At 33.4% G+C, this 21,605-nt stretch overlaps 1 protein-coding gene across 15 annotated transcripts in view; it reads right to left on the reverse strand.

Annotated features, from left to right (window-relative positions):
• LOC145258331 (transcription factor 7-like 2) overlaps positions 1-21,605 on the reverse strand; it is a 764,652-nt gene that overhangs the window by 25,796 nt on the left and 717,251 nt on the right. For 2 of the 15 annotated variants that reach the window (XM_080116497.1, XM_080116493.1), the window contains one exon: positions 566-629. The exons of 12 other annotated variants lie outside the window; for them this stretch is intronic. In XM_080116497.1, the coding sequence (XP_079972623.1) occupies positions 566-629 (64 nt within the window). Of the gene's footprint in view, positions 1-546; positions 630-21,605 lie in introns of all 15 variants that reach the window. One more of the 15 variants, XM_080116494.1, reaches the window with a different exon arrangement.

Consider the following 21,605-nt stretch of genomic DNA (forward strand, 5'->3'; position numbering starts at 1 on the left):
TCTTTTTGGACTGGACACGATTCTGGACTTCTGAAGAGTTTCATGATATACATCAATTTTTCATCGTAGAAACATCTTGAAACCTTTATATATATATATATATATATATATATATATATAAGAAGTACTTTGCTTTAAGCATTGCTGGTAAACAATGTGTATATATGTCTTTGTGTGTGTGTGTGTGTGTATGTGCACATTTGGTTGTTCATACGTAGATGAAACGGTCACTGAAGTTATAGTGATGTATATATTTTTTTAAATTAGTAACAGTGCTTATTGGAATTTAGCATTTTAATGTTTATTTATATTTTATGCTTTGTTTTTTAAAAAATTAACATCCGTCGATCTTTAATCTTGAAAATGTAACTAATTATATTAAATAATATATATATATATATATATATATATATATATATATATATATATATATAATGATCAATTAAGTATATGTTTCTGTAATGCTTTCTTTGCTTTCTGTATAGGAGATTTGAAGAAGCGTTACACTGGCCAAGGAGCATGCTGCGGAGAGGTCAACGAGGATACCTTAGTAGTTTATTTATACCTCCTCCTCCGTGGAGTTTCTCGTTTCTAACCCAGCTGTCTGATCACACTTTTCATGCATAGATCTGAAATGAGAAGATGGCCAGTGCAGAAAAGTTGAACGACTTTTAACGGAACACAACGGAACACAACAGAGTCAAAAAACGAGGCGAGCGGGGCGCACGAATAAGGGGCCCAAATTTCGGAAAGATTTTTTTGTTTTAAATATAAAAAAAAATTTTTTTTCTCTTTATAAAACTTGTTTATTGAATTTCAAGGTAAGGGAGTCAACTATGTATTTTATTTATTTTTTATTTTTTTATTTGTTTCATTCAGAGTTTAAATTGACCCCCCCCTCTCCTTTTTATCCCTCCCTTTTCCCTGCATTGTTAAAATATAGAGGACTGACGCAGACGACAAAAGAATGCAACCAAATTTAATGCAAGTGTCTTAGTTGCTGGTATGAATAGAACATATATAAAAGGGTATTGTTATTTGCTTGAAGCATTGCAAGTAAATAAGTATATATAGATATTAAATAAGGCTGTGTGTAATGTGGTAAAGGCTGGAACGATGTACGAGAAGATAAAAAATATAAGTCAAGACGATATCTATATATCTATAAAAGTGAGCATGTCTGTGTGTGTATCTGTCTGTCTGTGTACATTTCCCTACGCAATATCTCTGTCAATTTTTAGTCTACAGACTCAAAATTTGATATACAGGGTACTGAGATTTGGGAAAATCTTTGTAATCCGTTTTCAGCCAGAAATTTGGCTGTTAAGGGGTCAAAGTTCAACGATTTGACCTTTGAGAACTCTACTAAACTCCTCCGCCAATTTTCGGTCTAAACACTTGAACTTTTAGATATAAGTCCGTTGGACATGGATCTAACTTAATAACTTCATTTGAGCCCAAAACAATAAATGTTAAGGGGTCATAATAGGGGTCAAAGTTAAAAAAAATTATCGTATTTTTCTTTCTTTTTTTTTTTATTTGCTCAACATACACCTCCAAACACCCGGGCAACGCCGGGCTGAAATGCTAGTATAATATATATATATATATATATATATATGTCTGCAGAAATATATACCAATCCTTATTTAAGAAGCTCAATGTAATTACAGAGCAATATAGAGAATAAATGACAAAAAACTCTATTCCAAAATTCATGATGTTGACCATCATATTAAAGGAATAAATTATAAGATGTTCAACATCATGGATTTTGAAATATAGTTTTTTGTCATTTATTCTGTGTGTGTATATATATATATATATATATATATATTAGTGTTAGGGTGATTAATCGGTAATCTAAAAAATTGGAACTTGGGTATTGAATCCGGAAAAATTTGTGCGTATTTTCCAATGCCAAAAACGATTCTTTTTGTTTTTTTTTCATTTGATTTTGTTTAAAGCAAAATCTTCCACTGCTGATAGTAATGATAAAATAAGAAATATTCATTGATTTAAAATGAACACTGAAACTGTAATTGATAGATTATCCCCCCCCCTCACAAGTACGTTTTTTATGCTTAAGAAAATATCTGCACATTTAACAAGTGTTTTTATGATAATCGTGAAAAAGTAATAGCCCTTTAATCGTAGTTTTAGAGGCTTGGAATCGGTAAAAAAATTTCCGTTTGCATAAAAAGCAATGATTTTTGTGTAATTGTTTGGACAATGTTAAAACATTGTAACTTCACATACCAATCTTCTCAACAGCAACCAAATAGCATAACAGAAGTTCTGACTGTTACCTAAGCAGTCGAATTTCAATCCTAACTTGAGGTAGTTGCTAGTCTAGCTGCACTGAAGAGCTGTGATACAGCGAAACAGTATGTTTGTGGATCACTATGTAGATTGGTGCAAAAATGATGTTCTTTTTACATGAAGTTGAACGTTAAAAAACATTATTTTTGCACTAACATATATATATGGTATAATCATGTCACACCAGTTCTCGTCAGATCACCGAAGTTAAGCAACTTTGAGCCTGGCTAGTACCAGATGGATGTCCATTTCGGAATTCTAAGCGCTGTATGTGCCCTCCGCTTATCTCAGCATTATTTTCAGTCGTCCTGAACCTCCACTTGCCACTGGTATTCAACTATGTCGACTCAGGAGAGGTGTGGCTGGATTTGCGCAACTCTTGCTACAAAAATTTCACATACAGGCACCCTTGCCGTGGGTATCCATAGTCTGTCAAGACTGAAGGAAGCCTCATATGTACATACATATATGTTTATACAATAACTGTTGCTTGTACAGCAGCATTGCTTCCAATAAAACCTTCATCAGATGATGACTCTGAGTTCAGCCCTGAAAACCATGCCTGAAGTACCATTAACAGCTATTTTTTTTGTGGCCTAGCGGTAGAGCACCAGGTTTTAGTCTCTACAGTTTAGGTTTGGAATCTCACTAGGTCTATCCATGCTGATGAGATATAGATGGCGAAACGTGTGTCCATGGCTAATTATATTATGCATAGAGATATATATCCTAGATTCTATTAATAGTATGTGAAAGAAGTATTTTGAAAAAAATATTGCATATTTGTTTATATCTGTTATCACCGTTTCAGCTTATACTGCATTGCAAACAGCCTCATTATATATATATATATATATATATATATATATATATATATATATATATATATATTAGCAGGCCACCCAGCATTCTTCGGTTATATGATATGCTTAAATATCATATTTTAATTCATGCATATTACGTATGAATTATTATAGAGTCAATTTTCTATTGATTATTATATTGTACCTAATATATAGTAGCAATATCGAAAAGTAAAAAAAAAAAAAATGGCTTCGGTGCCATTGACTAGAATTGAAACCAAAACATACAACTTTCTAGGCTCATTCGTTAGTCTCTGATTCACGCCCATACGCACATAAATAGCTAAAAAACCTATAGAAGCAGATTTGTGCATGTAAACATATTTAGTCCACTACTCCTGCCAAGGAAAACTGTTTTGTTTTCAATTTTGATCCCTTAGCAGCAACTTTTTCCAGCTAAAAACCAAATCGAAAGTGTGCTACCGGTCCAAATAGCTTATATATCAAATTTCAAGTCTGCAGACCAAATATTCAGAGATGAGATTAGTGAAGACTTTTTGCACACACCGACACGGTCACTTATATATATATTTCCGTGCGTTCAAACATAAGCATCTTAAATTCTACGCAATTATGCAGAATGTAGAAACTATGCATAAACAGAATTCAGTGTAATAATGAAATAAAACTAATCATATAAAAAAGAAACCATCAAAAATGAATAAGTAATTAATAAAAGTTCGTTTTTCAAAGGAATATGCAAATTAGTTAATATTCACGCAATGGCTCACATATCCATGACTGAGTATATTAATAAGCTCATTTTAATTCTTAAATAGAAAAAGTAGGCTTATAATATCAATGTCAGAGCGATAAAAAAAAAAACTGAACTTTTTGTGTCAAAATTGTTGGTATAGGTCCCAGAAGTATTACTCCTAACATTTTCACTGGTTCAGACCGGCATCCTCAGCGAGGGTAAATGGAACACTAGTAAAAGGGGTGAACAGTGGAAAGTTTTCGTAGTAGTAGATAGATGTTAGATACGGTATGGGACCCTGGGAGAGCCAGTTGCTGGGGGTCAGTAACTAGGTTCGTGTGGGGGGGATGTATGGGTAGGGGGTGTTATGATAAGCATTTTAAGATGTTTTGGCTTGTATTAAAACTAACTGCGTTGATTGTAGGTTTCAGCATTTTTATATGCATGGTTCTAGTATTTTCAGACGTTTTACGTTTGTTTCATGGGGTATTATCTCTATGTTTGGTACGGAAAATGGGCGAGCCAGTTGCTCGAGCTCTTTCAATGATACAAGGTTTATAGCTAGCTCAACAGCATAGGACTAGAGCTAGGAATACATTTTTATATATTGTATGAATTTTCTTGAATACTGAGAGCAAACAAAAAATTCACAAAAACTCATCTTTTAACATCCATACAGAATAAACAATTGTTCCGATCCACCATCTAACCCTAATCAGCAAGATATTTATAAAGCTTATAATGTATGTGTATATCACATTATGAAGTTTATAATGGTCTTCTAACGATGGACTCTCCTGTCAATTTTAACGTATGAGTGTGTGTCGGTCGGCACTAACCCTATTCGGGTTTAACTGGCTTCCTCCAAAGGAGGAAGTTTCATTGGAGTATGAAACTCACAAGCAGTCCCCAGTCGCATGTATATCCCCATTAGGGGAGATGATGACGTCAGGTTTTTGCAACTCTTGCAGGAAGGTGTCGACGTCCTCCTACATACAGTGCCCGAAATTCCCAAACTGGTCACCCATTTTAGTAATAACCAGGCCCAACGTTGCTTTAAATACGGCATAATCACGTTGACACACCAGTTCCTGTCAGATCACCAAAGTTAAGCAATGTATGAGTGTCTAACAGCTGAAAAACACTGCAACAAATTTCATGTTCCTATGTCTAATAACACTGTGCAAAATATTTAAAAATAATAATAAAAAAAAAAAAACGTACATGCCAGATAAAACATGTTTCAGTGTAAGAAAAGTACCCGGATATGAAATCTGACCTTTATTTCTCTAGATTAGTCATTGTTTTCATGTACCCTAAATCATACGGTAGAGCCCCAGGATACGTTTTTTTATCAGGTTACGATGTGGAATACAACGTTTTTCCGACCCCTGACTACAGTATTTATTTACCCTGCCTTATCGTGTTATTTATAATGTTATTTGATTATATACATGTGTCTTATATACTGTACTGTATTTTGTTACTAATTTTTACTGTTATTGTTATTTGTCATGAATGAAAAATACAGAATTGTCAGTTTAAACGATATTTGTCCTTTTATCCTTCTTGCATTAAGTGTCATCCTGCCTTTTTATTTTATATTTTTTATACTCCAGCAGTCGTCTGCCAACATGCTAGGATTCCATTGTCCTTTAAAACGTTTCTCCATCACTAAAATATCCTGATGGAATATCTGGTCATGTTCACCACTCAAATTTTCTCTGTAAAATTATCAATTTTGCAAAAAAACTATACCTTATTCGACACACACACACACACACACACAAAAGGCCCAAAATGCATATTCCATGTCATTGTGTATATAAAAATTGGCCACAGATGTCCGGTACTTTTTTTTTTTTTTGAGTGTTACACAGTGTAATCCGTAGGACTATGACAACAGCATATTCTTTCCATTATTTTGACTCTTGAGTATATATCAGTTAATATCTTATGTTTTTAGATAGTGATGTGGTTCTTTTAATTACATTTTCACCCCAAACAAGGCAAATTGCCACTTTGGTGTAGGAGGCTACTATCAGGGACAACTACTGGGGTACTATGTAGGGATTTGGGCAGCAAGATGTCGGTTCATGTTACACTTGAACTTCTGCACGTCAGTACTGTTGGGGAAGCAGGGACCTGGAATGGAATTCCAAAGTCTAGCGGTTCTGGGGAAGAAACTATTGGAGTAGAAAGATCTTTTACATCTAGGGATCTCTACAGTGTGGGGGTGGGATTTAGCAGCCTGTCGGGTTTGTCGAGGGTGCTCACGTCGTGGGGGCACAAGTTCTCGATTGATTTACTGTGTCTATGTCGGATATATACTCGAGAGTCAAATCGATAAGAATATTCTCTTGTCACAATCAATTTGTATGTTTGTCAGAAAAGATATGTAAGTCCAGCGAGTGATTTATAAAATGTATTTTTGAATTAAGTTAACAATGCCATAGAGTAGAGGAAACATTCAATGGTGATGGTTAGTTGGCTGTTTTTGTTTTACGGCATATCAATCCTTTCCAGGTTATTCAAAGCCGAATCCAAAGATTTTGAAGAAAGATTTTTATAATAGAATATATTTGTTGTTTTCAAGTCGGTTTCTATTTAACCCATAGTTGGGACCCTAACAGGTACTACCACTCCGGGTCAGAGTGGACCTGGGAGCAATGGCAATTAAAGGGTGGCCCCACACTCTCCAAATCCCGCAAGTTGGAGCCTCACCATGGTTTTCGAGGCTAAAGTACTATTAACAGCTATTTTTTTTTTTTTTGCAGCCTAGCGGTAGAGCACCAGGTTTTAGTCTCTGCAGTTTAGGTTTGGAATCTCACTAGGTCTATCCATGCTGATGAGATATAGATGGCAAAACATGTGTCCATGGCTAATTATATTATGCATAGAGATATATATCCTAGATTCCATTAATAGTATGTGAAAGAAGTATTTTGAAAAAAATATTGCATATTTATTTATATCTGTTATCACTTTCAGCTTATACTGCATTGCAAACAGCTTCATTATCTATATATATATTTATATTTATAAGCAGGCCGCCCAGCATTCTTCGGTCATATGATATTTTAAATATATTTCAATTCATGCATATTACGTATGAGTCAATTCTCGATTGATTATTATATTGTACCTGATATATATATTGTATTTTGAATTCAGTTAATATGCGAAAAAGTGAATGAAACATTCAATGGTGATGGTATGAGTGTAATATATATGTATATATATATATATATATTTGTTTTTACATAAGCAGTAGTTTGTTGCTACACAGTCATGAGCATGTTTCGGTCTACTAGTATTTACTAACTAGAGATCTCATCAGGCAACAACCCTTATTTTTGAAAACGTTTAGAATTCCGTTTTCAAAAATAAGGGTTGTACCACGTTACAAGGGATGGGCACTGATACAATTACTCATTTCCAAAATATTGATCTTATTACTGATATTAGATCGTTTAACAGAATGAATGATGAACGTAATCAAAAATTTGTACGTATAGAAAGATTAAAAGCCGTAAACGAAGGACTGTTAGGCCCTGCCTCTGATACAAGAACAAACTTAATTACAATCTTTCAACATTCGATATTTCAATCAAATTTTTAAAGACTTGGCACTTGATAGAAACAAATTGAGACGCACGTACCATGAGGAAATCAAGGCTTTTGAAGCAAATCCTATCAACAAAATGAAAGAACGATTAAGGATGAAGATACATGCTGCACAAACACCAATCACTTCCGACAGTCATCACTCATTGTTTGTAAATCACTCACTGGACTTACATATCATACCCAGGCTAGTTATATAATAATTCATTTATTATAGTTTTGCACAACAGTAGCATTTCCTCAGCGCAAAGTAAAAACCAATTATATAAATAGTTTCACATGTTATGAGCAGGATTCAGTTAGTAACACGACCAGTCTTTTTCTTTCATTTTTGTACAACGTATGAGTAAAGTGTCAAGCATACATTATAGACATGTTCTTCCTTTGTGCTGAGGAGATATCCTGTTGTGTAAAACTATAATAAATGAAATATATTATATGCCAACATTGGGGCCGAAACAATTGTACGCAAATTGTTACTAATAAAAAATCAATATTTTGGAAATGAGTAACTGTATCAGTGCCTGTTCCTTGTAATGTAGTTCTTTGAAGAAATATTTATAGCTCTAGTATTACACTATTGAGCTATCTTAATGTAAAACTTTGTGTTACTTATTTATTATTTATGTCATTACTACAGTAAGTAGTTAAATTTATATATATAAAAGCGAAAATGTATGTATGTATGTACGCTTTTCCTCGATGTCCACTAAAGGCTTCTTTCAGAGAAGCGCTCGCTCGCTTCGCAACTTCTTAAAACTTTTTATATCATCTATAAATTGTAATATCTCACACTTAACCACGGAGCTCGCCTATCTATTTAATTTTATTGACTTTCAAACGTTAATTATTCGACATTTCCCGCATCGGCACGCGTTACATTCAGTTTTCGGTATAAACAAAAAGCTAAACTCGACTCTAATCACTGGCCAAAAGCCAGTGGTCTCTAGAGAGCTAAGTAACGTTTGGTCAATGTCGACTTCGTCATATCAGACGGTAGCTTTCATTTCGAGACGAGACGCTCCCCCTAATAAACAGGGAGTGGGTTTTTAAAAACAAACAAACCGATTTATTGACCTCATTAAAAACTGTCCCGCACAAAATGCTAACTGCTGAATACCTATCGCCGTCACGTCAATCAAAAATGTGCACCTGTTTTTTTTTTTTCACACTTTACTATTTTCCAACTGCGCGTCAACGCTTTGTTTTTTTTTTTTCACGGGCACCTGTTTTTTTTTTTCACATTTTGGGTTTTTTTCACACACACCTACAAACACCCGGGCAACGCCGGGTACCCCTCGCTAGTTACATATAAAAACATCTCTCTCTCTCATATATATATATATATATATACACACACACACACACACACACACCATTGAATGTTTTCTTCATTCTATCACATATTATTCTCAGCAATTTACTTCTATTTCTGCACCCTTCTACCATACCTTAGAAATATTATGATTTCCCAACGTGATACATTGTCTCTAACCTCACGGAATCCGTTCAGCATGTAAACTTACATCGAACAGATGGTTGATCATCTTGATCGGACACACGTTGCCCATTTGTAAATGTAACTCGGCAGTAACTGTCGATTCACTCCTAAACTAATTGCACAATCATTATTGATTTTGAAACACAGCTGCTAGACGTAAGGGGTTGCAATGTGGATTATATCTAGTTTTATGCAAATGGGGTAGTAGAAGCCCTTTGTTAAATTTCAGATTTATCTTAAGCATAACCCTTACATTTTAAATGATATAAAGGGGAAGGGGGGGTCACTACTTCTCATTTAAAAATTCAAATATTTCAGATTTGCATTAACTTTGATCCATAGTCATTAGACACAAATTGAGCAATATTCTCTGAATTTCATTTTCTTCCCAAGACCTCATATGGTTAAGCCTTAAATTCTAGACATTTTCTAGAACCAAAATCGTGCAATGGATTTTGATCAAAATTGAAATAAGGATTCTAGACACAAGGTTTAGTAGTATTATATTTTGATTTTAACTTTTAAAAGATGATGCAAAACCTTTCTGTTTAGGGAATTCATTTCACCTGCCCTGGGATGGGTATCCCCCTCCCCCCCTCAAAAAAAAAATTATGGCAATCGCTCCAGACAAGACCACTTGATGTAAGAAACTGAGAAAAAAAAACTACTTCATGATCAAAAACTAACCAACGGTAAGTGTTAGATGGAAATAGATTCCAACCCAGAAAACAGCCATTCTTCTCCCTTTGTCAGAAACACTGCTTGTAGAATGTGAGGACTAAATGACAAAATATTTCTCCCACTCCTGTTCCTTTAATTTATATAGTCTCATTCTCTTTCTTACTCTCCCTCGCTCACTATTTCTCTCACTCTTACTCTCCGTTGCTCTCTCACTCTCATAATCTCTGTTGCTTTCCCTTACTCTCTCTCATTCTCTCACCTAACTTTTCTTGCTCTCTCTCTCTCTCATTCTCTTACTTTCTCTCACTCCTTCTGCCCTAACCTTTCAACTTAGATGAATAAAAAAAAAGGGTACAAATCATTTGTATTAATTATTATTCTTGCTCTAACTATGTTGTTTGACCACCTCTGACACATTTTTTTATCACAAATCTCACTCCAGACAAGGCATAAAGTCACTTGACATAAGAAGCTTGGAAAAAAAAAAACAAAAAAAAAACAAAGGAACATCCAAGGACAAGAGTAATAGTAAATTCCGACCTAGTAAACAGCAATTCTCCCTTTTGTCAGAAACATCGCTCATGGAATGCGAGGAGTAAAGGATGAAATAAGGGAAGAGAGAGTTACGAGTCTGCTGAAGATCCACTTTCTATTCTCGTTCTAGTTTCAATTTTCCACCCTCCCCCTCACACACACTCTTTTTCTTCTCTGTTTACCATTGTTTCTGTTGTTTGTTGTTCTTCTTCTAACACTATGTTGTTTTACTTCCTGGTCTTACATTATACCCCGCCCTTCCCCCCACTCCGCATCTTCTTAGTTCATTTCTATTCGCATTCTAGTGTTCACCTTTCTCTCTCCCACTCCCACTCTTTCTCTCCTCTGTTTATTAGCAATTAAATATATATTAAATTCATATTTTGGGTCTAAATGATTTGTTTCTTTATTTTTGTTGTTGTTTTTCTTCTTCTAACACTGTTTTACTTCCGGGCCTTACATTATACCCCCCTCCACCTCCTCTCTCTCTCTCACATCTCTTTAGTTTATTACGGTTAAAGCTAATAAAACGAACTATAAGACAGAAGAAGATCAGCGAGAAGGTTTACGAAAAGTCTACTTTTTTTTCTTCTAGTATATATATATATATATATATATATATATATATATATATATATATATATATATATATACACACACGTCAAAAAACATTATTTTTGAACCAATCTAATATATAAATAATGTTTTTTGACGTGTGTGTGTGTGTATATATATATAGCGGCACTGATGAGTACTGATACAACGAAACAGGACTGTATGTCGATGACTATATATATGATAAAAAAACGATATCATTTTTGCACCAACTTAATATAGGGTGACCCAAAAAAAAAAAAAAGCTAAATGGAGGCCATCTTGAACATATGCTGTAGAACGGAGAAAAAAAGGCCAAAGACTCTTGTGTTTTAATGTAATGTTTTGAATATAATAAACTAGTTATGACCAAAGTTTCATTTCATTTGGACAAAATACTAAGAAACGGGACCTAATTAGAGTTGGGGCCCTTTTTTGGGAGGGGGGGGCACCCTGTATATATATTTTATTCAAGTTTGAAAATATCCAAAAAGTAAAATCCATTGAATTTCAATAAGATTGTTGATAGTTCTCAATGAAAAGAGTAGTATATTATTTTATTCAATTTATGTGAACATAATTACCATTAGTCGCGACAAGAAATATACTGTTTCAGTCTATTTCCTTGCCATTTAAATGAGTGCAGACAGTTTGACACAATTGAAATAACAAGATACCGTAACTGAATTCATATCAACTGATTAAAATACCATCCACTCTCTTAATATCCAAATTCAAAATATAGGAGTTATAAATGTTGGAAAAATGGTCTTAGAAACTGCTTTCTGTCTGTTTCTTTTTTTTGTTGTTTTCTTTCTTTCTTTCTCTTTTCATATTTAGTTTTCATTAAAAATTCATGCCTTGACTAAGATCAAATGCCGTTTTTGTCGCTTGATGAAATTTAAAAAGGCTGAAACAGTAGATTTATTGTTGCGACTAATGATAATATATAATATATATAATAATAATACATACGTTCGAGTATAAAAATAATATATACTTTTAATGTACATGTTCTTTTAAAATTGTTTTTCAAATTGCCACAATTAATTATTAAGCTCAATAAAAACGAATTTACACTTTCAGATCATATATATATATTGCTGGTAAATATTCCAAATCCGAAGATGATATTTTTTCTAAGAAACATGAATCTGTCTCTGATGAGTTGTTTGGTGACAATGAAACATGTGTAAGACATACCATATTAACAATAAAGCAATATGAGTGTGAAATAAATACACCTTTGGCTTTGGGATGTTTACTGGGATATGTATGCGTGTGTGTCATTGTATACGGTTATTTTTTTGTGGCTAAAAACTTGTCTTATGAAAGGAAATCGATTTGCCTTGCCAGTTTGAGTTAAAATACTTCTGACGATTGGATATTCCACGAAACTGCAGTAAAGGCATATTTATTATTATTATGGTTCCTCATTTAATTGCTACATATTTGATGAGCAAACCCACTAATATATAAATTGGTTAGTTGAAAATAACAGGAAATGAAAGGTCTGCCAGGTTAGAAATAAGGGGGGGCGTGTAGAAATTTAATAGAAATGGATGTGACTTCACATGGCTCAACGAGAAAGAGAGAGTGAGTGAAAGAGAAGAGTCTTCAATTCCTTGGTGCACATTTGTTGCAGGTTGCTTGAGCTATCCACTTTTTTTGTGATAAAGTTTATTTTTCTGTTTTTCCTTAAACTAGAATTATGGGACCAATGGGCTGAAATTTTGATATAGATTGAATATCTGATAGTTTTTAATGCTCAGCAAAATAAATTGTTTTCGATCATTAAAATAAGTTCCAAGTCTATCGATAATTTTTAAATATTTATTTATTTATTATCACTTATGTTTGAATTCATGTTAAATTCTTTTGCTCTTCGTTATCGTTATTTTTTTTTTTTTTTTTGCTAATTGTTAAATTTTTTTTTGCTAGTTATCAAATTTTCTTTTGGTAATTGTTAAAAAAATGTTCTTTTTGCTAATTATTAAATTTTTTTTGCTAGTTGTTAAATTATTTTGCTAGTTATTAAATTTCCTTTTGCTAATTGTTAAAAATTTTTTTGCTAGTAATTACATTTTTTTTTTTTTTGCTAGTTGGTAAAATTTTGGCTAGTCAAAATTAAATATGCCCCCCATCAGGAATGGTTATATAAGTGTAAAAAACCCCAAAAAACTACACACTCTATGCCTTTAAGGTTTCAATCATGGCGTCCACCTTATTTCTTTAGAATTTCTTATTTACATTCAATGCAATATTTTCTCCATTTCTAAAAGTAGTTAAAATGTTTGATATTTCGAAATTAGACAAATTTTGTAATGTTTTTATTACATTTTAAAAAAATAATTTTGACGGACAAAATCACTAAGGGAGCAAAAACTAACATATTTCCATTAAAACTTCTCTTTCTTTCCCTCCCCTGTTTTCCTCCTCGACCTCTTTTTTTCTCAGCCTATTCATTTCGATTTTCAGTCATGGCATCCGCTTCATTCATCGGTAATTTATTGCTGAATATTAATGCAATTCCCTCCATTTCTAAAAGTAGTGAGATTTTAAAATGAGACAAATGCTACAAAATTGTGACTGACAGATGAACAAAATCTCTCCTTATGTAAGATTATTTAGTCCGAAAATGAAACTATTACTACTACTAAGCTCTGCTCATGTATTGAGCACTTTTGAAGTAAATACTGGAGAAGTACATACATAACATGTATGAGACGGAAACTCAAATGTAAAGCCTGCAATTGTCTGATATGAGGGTTTCCCCCCACATTGATCAAAGCTAATTGCTTTCTGGACGTCCCAGCATGAAAGGCTGGGAAGTTGCCTTCACTTTCGATTAGTTTTGCTTTTATACGAAAAAAAACACGTACAAGGATGGAATAACGTGAATTTTATAAAAGTCTATAAAAATAAATCTAGAGATAATGTCCGTTCGCAAATCGTAGATATTATAATCTAGGAAGTATATAAAAAGTTCTAAAACATAGTAACCCCCCCCTCTCTTGAACATACAAAAATGCGTTCACCACTTTTGCCTTATATATATATTAGATTAGATTATTTAGTCTGAAAATGAAACTATTATTAAGCTCTGCTCATGTATTGAGCACTTTTGAAGTAAATACTGGAAGTACATAACATGTAGGAGATGGAAACTAGAATATAAAGCACTTTTTAACATCTCTCCATTTTCGTGCAGTAATAAAAATAAAAATGACATTTCCAGTCGTATCATCTGCTTTATCTGTTGGCAATTTATTACTTAATATTAATGCAATATTGTCTATTTCTAATAGTTAAGATCTGTGAATTTTCAAAATGAGACAAATTTATTTGGTTTAAAAAAAACATTGTGAATGATGGAAAAATTATAACTGACGGAGGTACAGATAAACAAAATTTATAAGATAGTTTTTTTGTTTTTAAGTTTATTTAGCACCATTTTCCGTTGTTTCAAATCATATTTTTAGTTATTGTAGCATATATTCTATTTTTCAAATCGTTTAAGGACAGATAACTCCGTGTAGCTATTTTTTGGGGTTAAGTCATTAACAGTTTTGGTGTGCTTGTCATTGAATTACAACAAAAGACCGTTGCACATTTACGACTAAAACTTAGTGGACAAGTCAGGTATAGACTGAAGTTTATTTTGCAATATTTTTGCCACAATAAAGGTATGACTACAAAAAATTAGCAAGTTTTATTTATAAACAGGGGGGATATGAACTGACTAATTGGATGGAAGCACTCCCTGATATCAACCAATCAGAAAACAGTATCACTTCATAAAATTTACAGAATCTCTTAAGAATTCCTGCACATAACTTTTTGTCTTTACACGAGAAGGAACTCTGCTATTCGTCTGCAAGACTTCTTTAGATTGGCTACCTACCGGAAGCTCTATTCTTTGCCTCTGTCTCTAAGCTTTTACGATTCACGGCTTCTCCGGATTGATACTACCATTTTATTTGGAGCGACATTTTTCTTCCGGAACTAAAATGCCTTACGAATAAAAAATAATCGGATTTCAAAAAGGATTGTGAATTTTAGTAACCATTTCATCAGAGGCATTTTGGGAGTTGGGTAGGGGTCACTCTGTATCTGTATTTCAACTTAAAGGTAAGACGGGGGGAGTAATTGTGTAGGAGGTCAACCTCCTAATTTATAAACAGGCGTGTTAACTTATTTTATCATTAGAATCCTTTGAGATGAGTAATTTTTATATTTATTTATTTGTGGATGTTCAGAGCCTGTGACGCAGTGGATAGAGGCATTGAATTTCTACAGTTCCAGGTGAGCATTGTCTGAAGATAGCGGTTTCAATCCTACCCAAAGTCGGCTAGAGGATTAGTTGGTCAAAACGTGGTGAGACGACAACAACTATGGAAGGCAGTAATTACTGAGGATACATTTAGGAGACTCAGCATTCCTATCTCATTGCGGTTAACCACCTGAAGAAGACCAAAGGATGAGTTGGCCAAAACATCATGAAACAACAACTATGAAGATGGTAACAATCCACAAATAAATAAATAAAATTTCTACACATGTTAAAAAAAAAAAAAAATGGATTATACAGATAAAGTTCATAAAGCTGTTTCCAACACCGCCATTCCTTAAATATGGTCCTGTGCGAGGTTGCTTGGTTTTGAATTGACAGAAAGGGGTATCTTCACTCCTCAAAGTGTTTAAAGTCGACCATAATAATATCAATACCATCTTTTGTCTTGGGGAGGTTATCAGGAAAAACCGCCATAGTCAGCCAGCATTCCTACAGCGCTTCAACCACTAAAAAACGATTATTTATACATATATATATATATATATTGGTTTTACATAGTTGTGGGGGAGAGGGCTGATTTTGTTAGGAGGACACACTAGCAAAGTTTCCAAAGGCCAGAAGAATAGTTAGGCAAAACGTTGTGAAACAGCAATTATGAAGATGAGGAGTGATAAGTATTGACCAATCAAATGGAACCACACTTTGCTACCGACCAATGAGAAACCGGAATCACTCCATAAAACGTACTAGATATTTTAGAATTCTGCACATACTTTTCATTCTTCACACGAGACAAAACTTTGCTCTTCAGGACTTCTTTGGATTGACTACCTAAAGGAAACTCTATTCTTCATAAAGGAGGGGCACTCTTGCCATGACAAAAATTGCCTAAGTATACCCGTCAGCATTCCCTGGTCGGGGCGCCTCAGGCGACAAGAAATAAACTTGCGTCATCCGAAAGCTGGATGGCAAGGCCTGGGTGGGTGGACCTCCTGGGTGATACCCAGGCAGCTTACTTCAGTCCGACAGGTACCGGTCCTGTTACCGGCCCCACACCTGTCAGGCCGAGTGTCAAGAACGGATCCTTGACGAGTACTTTCTACCTAGTCTTCAAGCTGACGAAGCCACAAGGAGACTCATCCTCAACATTAAATAATAATGAGAAGAGTATGATTACAAAAATTTTAATCGTTTTATTTATAGACAGGGTTGATAGGAACTGACCAATCAAATGGAAGGGCGCTTTGTTACCGACCAATGAGAAACCGGAATCACTCCATAAAACATACTGGATATTTTAGAATTTTGCACATACTTTTTATTCTTCACACGAGACGGAACTTTGCTTTTCAGGATTTCTTCAGATTGACTACCTAATGGAAACTCTATTCTTCATCTTTGTCTGCCAGATTTTACAATTCAAAGCTTCTCTGGATTGACACTGCCATTTTGTTTGATACAAGATTTCTATTCTCTTCAAAAACAAAAATGGCTTACAACTCCAAAGTTTATTTGTACCAAATAAAAAGGATTGTGAATTTTGCTCACGATTTCAAGGGTGACATTTTGGGGTAGGGGTCACTCTGTACCTGTATTTCAACTAAAGGGTAAAAGATAGGATATGAAGTAGCTGTGCAGGGGATCAACCTCTCAATTTAACTCCAAAAATTCTTTCAAATTTATTTTTACTTTTCGACTTTTGAACAATTATCGAGAATTGCCAGTTGACCGTCTAATAATCGGCCATTTTTTTCTAGTTCTAACTTTAAACTCGACACCACTTTTGTTTTAAAATAAGTTAAAACACAAAAGAAATTATCCAGGTAGGTGGAAGAGTAACTTATCTCGCCTTTGGTAACATTTTTTTGCTGCATGTTCAGAATAAGAACGAAAATCGAAAGTCTCAAATTTAAATTCCAATTAAAAACCTACGTTATCTACTTGTCGTGTCGTAACTAGTAGCATATCATTGCACTATCGCATAAAACATGTATTTTCATGATTTCATGATCCATTGATCCGCGATTATTTAAAAAATTTAACTTAAACAAATGAAGTCACTCATAGTTTAGAATCTGTATTATTATTCAAGTATAACTTGCAGTTTTACGTTAAAAACTATTTTCATTAATAATTAGTTTCGCATTTCATCGTTATTCGGAATTTTTGGATATGTTACTAATTTCTTTCAACTTATTTTCAGAAATTATTTCAACTTAAATGCTTCCCATCCTGCTTTTACCCTTAAGTAGAGAGCAACCTCCTAATTTAGCCAAAAAAAAATTCTTGATTAAAATTACTTGTCTAATTCTACGTATCCTTCAACCTGTAGCAGTCCAGGAAAAGAACTCCAAACGACATGCACAAATTCAACTTCTCCTAGGCAGCAAATCTCCCCTTCACATAGCACTAAAGAAAAATGGGGGGGCAAATAGGTTCAAACCCCGACGACTGCAGATCTGCTATATGGCATTCTAGCCAATCTCTCTAGTAAGTTTTCTAGCGTTATTTTCATAGCAAGTGCTTGACTAAACTCCAATCTATAGTTCTTCCTTGCCAAACTTTCACAAAAAACACACTCAACTAGTTACATCCACCATATACGATTTCTCCCACCTCTCCATCTGTGCCTAAATCTAAATATAGATTCCATGAACAAAACTTCTTTTCTTAGAACTGCCCTCCCATGGAACACTGTTCCGCTGGCCTGCTTCCTGGTTGAATACAACATGGTAACCTTCAAATCCAATGTAAACAAGTTCGTGTTAAGCCGTCCCCATAAATAATCAAATTCTATCCAATTTACACCATTAACAATTACTACACTACCACCTTTCATTCCTTTACCCTTATCCTCGAGTGGCCTTCAGCTCTTGATAAGTGGTGACTCCCGAGAAAAAAAAAAAAAAAAAAAAATTAAGGTGGTTTTTATGACTCATATTTCTGGCAGTGTGACTCCAGTTTGATGCTCACAAGAAATACCCGTCTAGCAGAAAACCACTATCAATAATTTCCCTCACTCTTTATCTGTACCTAAACCTAAACGTAGATTCCGTGAACAAAGCTTCTTTCTTAGAAGTGCACGCCTGTGGAATTATCTTCCGTTTTCCTGCTTTCCAGCTGACTACAATATGGTTGTCTTCAAGTCTAACGTAAACAAGTTTTTGATGAACTGTTCCATATAAGTTACCAAATTTACATTATTAATGATTACTATATTATCCAATTTCTACTGCACACTCTTTAACCCTTATCCTCGAGTGGCCTCTTAGCCTTGATAAGTGGGGATGCCTATGTAAAAAAAAAAAAAGCTGCAGTGTTTTGCCTGTCATGACTAAGTGTGGTTGTTTGGTACAACTGTTTTCATTAGTTTTTTGCTCCTTGGCTTATTTTCGGATCAATTTCTCCTACAATTACCAATTTTTAGTGTTAAAATATTTCTTAAGCTTCATTAAAACTTTTCATATTAATTACTTCTTTTTAATCAAAATATTATCTTTCTATTTTTCCTAATCTTTTTTTTATAGTCCTGCTTGGTATATTTTCTTTAAGTATTAAAGTATTAACTATTTTGGAGCTGTGTTATCTACTCATTGAATGTATTTAACAAATTAAGTACAAAATGCATTTTTAAAACTAATGAAATTTCCTCTTTTGCATGCGAAATTTCTATTCTTTTATTCCTACTAATCGTGATTTTTAGTGTTCCTTGTTATTTTTATTCAACTGATAATTTCACGTTTCTAAATTTTTGAGACTAGGATTAATAATTTATATTATTTGAATTTCGCAAAGACTCGTGGCATAATGGATAATGTACGAGTTACCAATTTTTAGTGTTAAAACATTTCTTAAGCTTCACTGTTCAATTAAAATAGCAATAACAAAAGAAGACGAGTTGTATTTTCAATGTATTGTCAATCATGGTTGTGGCATTCAACCTCGGTCAGTTGGGTCAATTCTTTCCAACATGTTCAGAACCTTCTGAACACTGGCTGACCAGGCACGGCGATTCAAGGCTGCTTCCATTAAGAGTGTAATCCCTTGTGGTTTCAGCAACAGACCCGTAAAGGTGAGGGCCCAGAATCGGCTCAGCATCCTGCTTTGCTGTCCTGAGCCAAGTTTTGAGTTGATCACTGCGACGTTTCTTTCAGCCTGATGATGGCAGTGTTGGATCAATGACCTCATTAACAAAGTCACCTGGCTGTTGTTGAAAGGTGTGGCTGAACTAAGGAAGGCGTCTGGCAAGGAAAGATTTTTAGAGGGAGTCGATCTTACAGCAAGTGCAAATTATACTGTTGGGGAAAACTATTGCCAGTGGACACAGAGAATGTGGTAGTGGTGGTGGCGGCAGTGACAGTCAAAGTTCTCCAGTTTACATAAGTCGCTTTTCATTGTGCATCTTCAAAATAAATGTTTAGGTCCATAAGTATATTTTTTAAAACTTTTTTTGTATAAGTTCAATCCAGAAGCAGCCATCAACATCATTAAAGCAGGGGAGGGTCACAAAATGATCGGATGGGACGAAGCTGATTTAAGAAATTCCATGGTGGTAATGAAAGCCTTGAAAGTGACAAAGGTAGAGAACAAGTAGCCACTGTTGACGATGAAGGTTTGACAGAAATTTTTTAATAAAACCTCTATCAAAATGTCAGTATAGCAAATTAATCAAGCGAAAAGTTTGATAAATGGGTTCCACACGAACTCAATGAATAAATAAATTGTCTAAACAATCTAATCTGCAGCACCATTAATTTGTCTATTCTGCACCTGCTGGTGGTAGTCTCCATTTATTTTGCTTAAATTTAACTTAAATAAAATGCATTCTACTTCTATCATAGAAAAAACTGAACATAATTTTTCTTCTAAATTACAGTAGGACCAGGGTTAATGAAAAAAATTTTTTTTTTAATATATTTAGAATTTAGAATGAGGGATCAGATTTATTTGAAGAAAATAAAATACCAGGACAATATTTGAAAAATGTACTTGTTGTGTTTGTAATGTGAGAAAGCTGTCTTTGTTCTATTTCCAAAACAAGAAAAGCCCTTACCATTCAAAGTGTATATAGCGTTGTGAAAATGTTCTAACGCATGGACCTGTTTTATTTATATATATATATATATATTTATGAAAGTAATCTTGTCTTTATGTGTGCAAAACTTCTATCAAACTCCTCTTTGAATATTTAGTATATAGACTTAAAACATCCAGCCTTAGTTGTTATTTAGCGCTTCATCTTTTATCATTAATATCTGAGCTATCGCCAGATGGATAAAAAAAAAAAGAAGGGTATAAATTAACCAAGTAGAAACTAAAAATGTATATGTACATATGCTTATAAGTTAGTCGATTTACTCCTGCCAAGATCAGCTGTTTTTTTTTTTTTTACCCCTAAGAATCTATTTTTTACGGGCAAATAACCAAATCAAAAGTGTTCCTGGGGTCCAAATACTCTATATATCAAGTTTCAAGTCTGTAGATCAAATATTCAGAAAGGAGTGTAGTATAGAAGTTTCGCACACACATGCAGACAAGGTCACTTATAAAAAACAGGTCTGTGCACTAGAACATTTTCATCTTAAATTTTACGCAATTATGTACGCTGTAGAAACTATGTATAAAAAAAATTTAAGTATAATAGTTAAATGAAACCAACCAATCAATAACTAACTAATAAAAAACTAAACAATAATTAATGAACGCTCGTTTTTCAAAGGAATATGCAAATTAGTAATTCTTCATGAAGTCGCTTGCATATTCATGACTGAGTATATTAAGAATTAATAATTTTTAAACAGAAAAATTTTTTTAGTATCGATTTGTAAATAGGAAAAGTAGTTTTTTTAGTATTGACGTCAGAATGAGAAAAAAAACCTCAACTTATATATATATATATATATATATATATATATATATATATATATATATATATACTTGTTTATTGTTATATAAACATGCTCACATCCCGCTGCTACAAATAACCACTTGTTTCAATCAAATCAAGCATGTTTATATAACAATAAACAAGTATTATCAGCTCTTTTTATTGAGCACTATCTAACAACCTTGTTGAATTCATTAGTCCACTACTTTTGAATATAAAAAACCCCGAGTATATATATATATATAGTAAGTTATAAAATGTAATGTGAGTAAATTAAGTAGTTATATATATATATATATATATATATATATATATATATATATATATATATATATATATATTAGTTAAATATGGACCAAATTTTAACATAATGAATTTTTTTAAAATTAAAAAGAATCAGCTGACCGGTATCATATCTCGCTCAATAGAGCTAAATTGAGGTATAATTACAATAAAAAAACAAACAAACAAATAATATGAAACAGAAATATTGTGTACCTCCCAATGCCATATTTCCATTTCATATTATTTATTAAAATTTATTATATTAAAATTTCTTCCATATTTAGCTATACAATTCTGTACCCCCAAAATGATATTCATCC

The sequence above is a fragment of the Euprymna scolopes genome, chromosome 33 (genome assembly GCF_053919585.1).
Source record: "Euprymna scolopes isolate OS-2025 chromosome 33, ASM5391958v1, whole genome shotgun sequence".
Lineage (NCBI taxonomy): Eukaryota > Metazoa > Mollusca > Cephalopoda > Sepiida > Sepiolidae > Euprymna > Euprymna scolopes.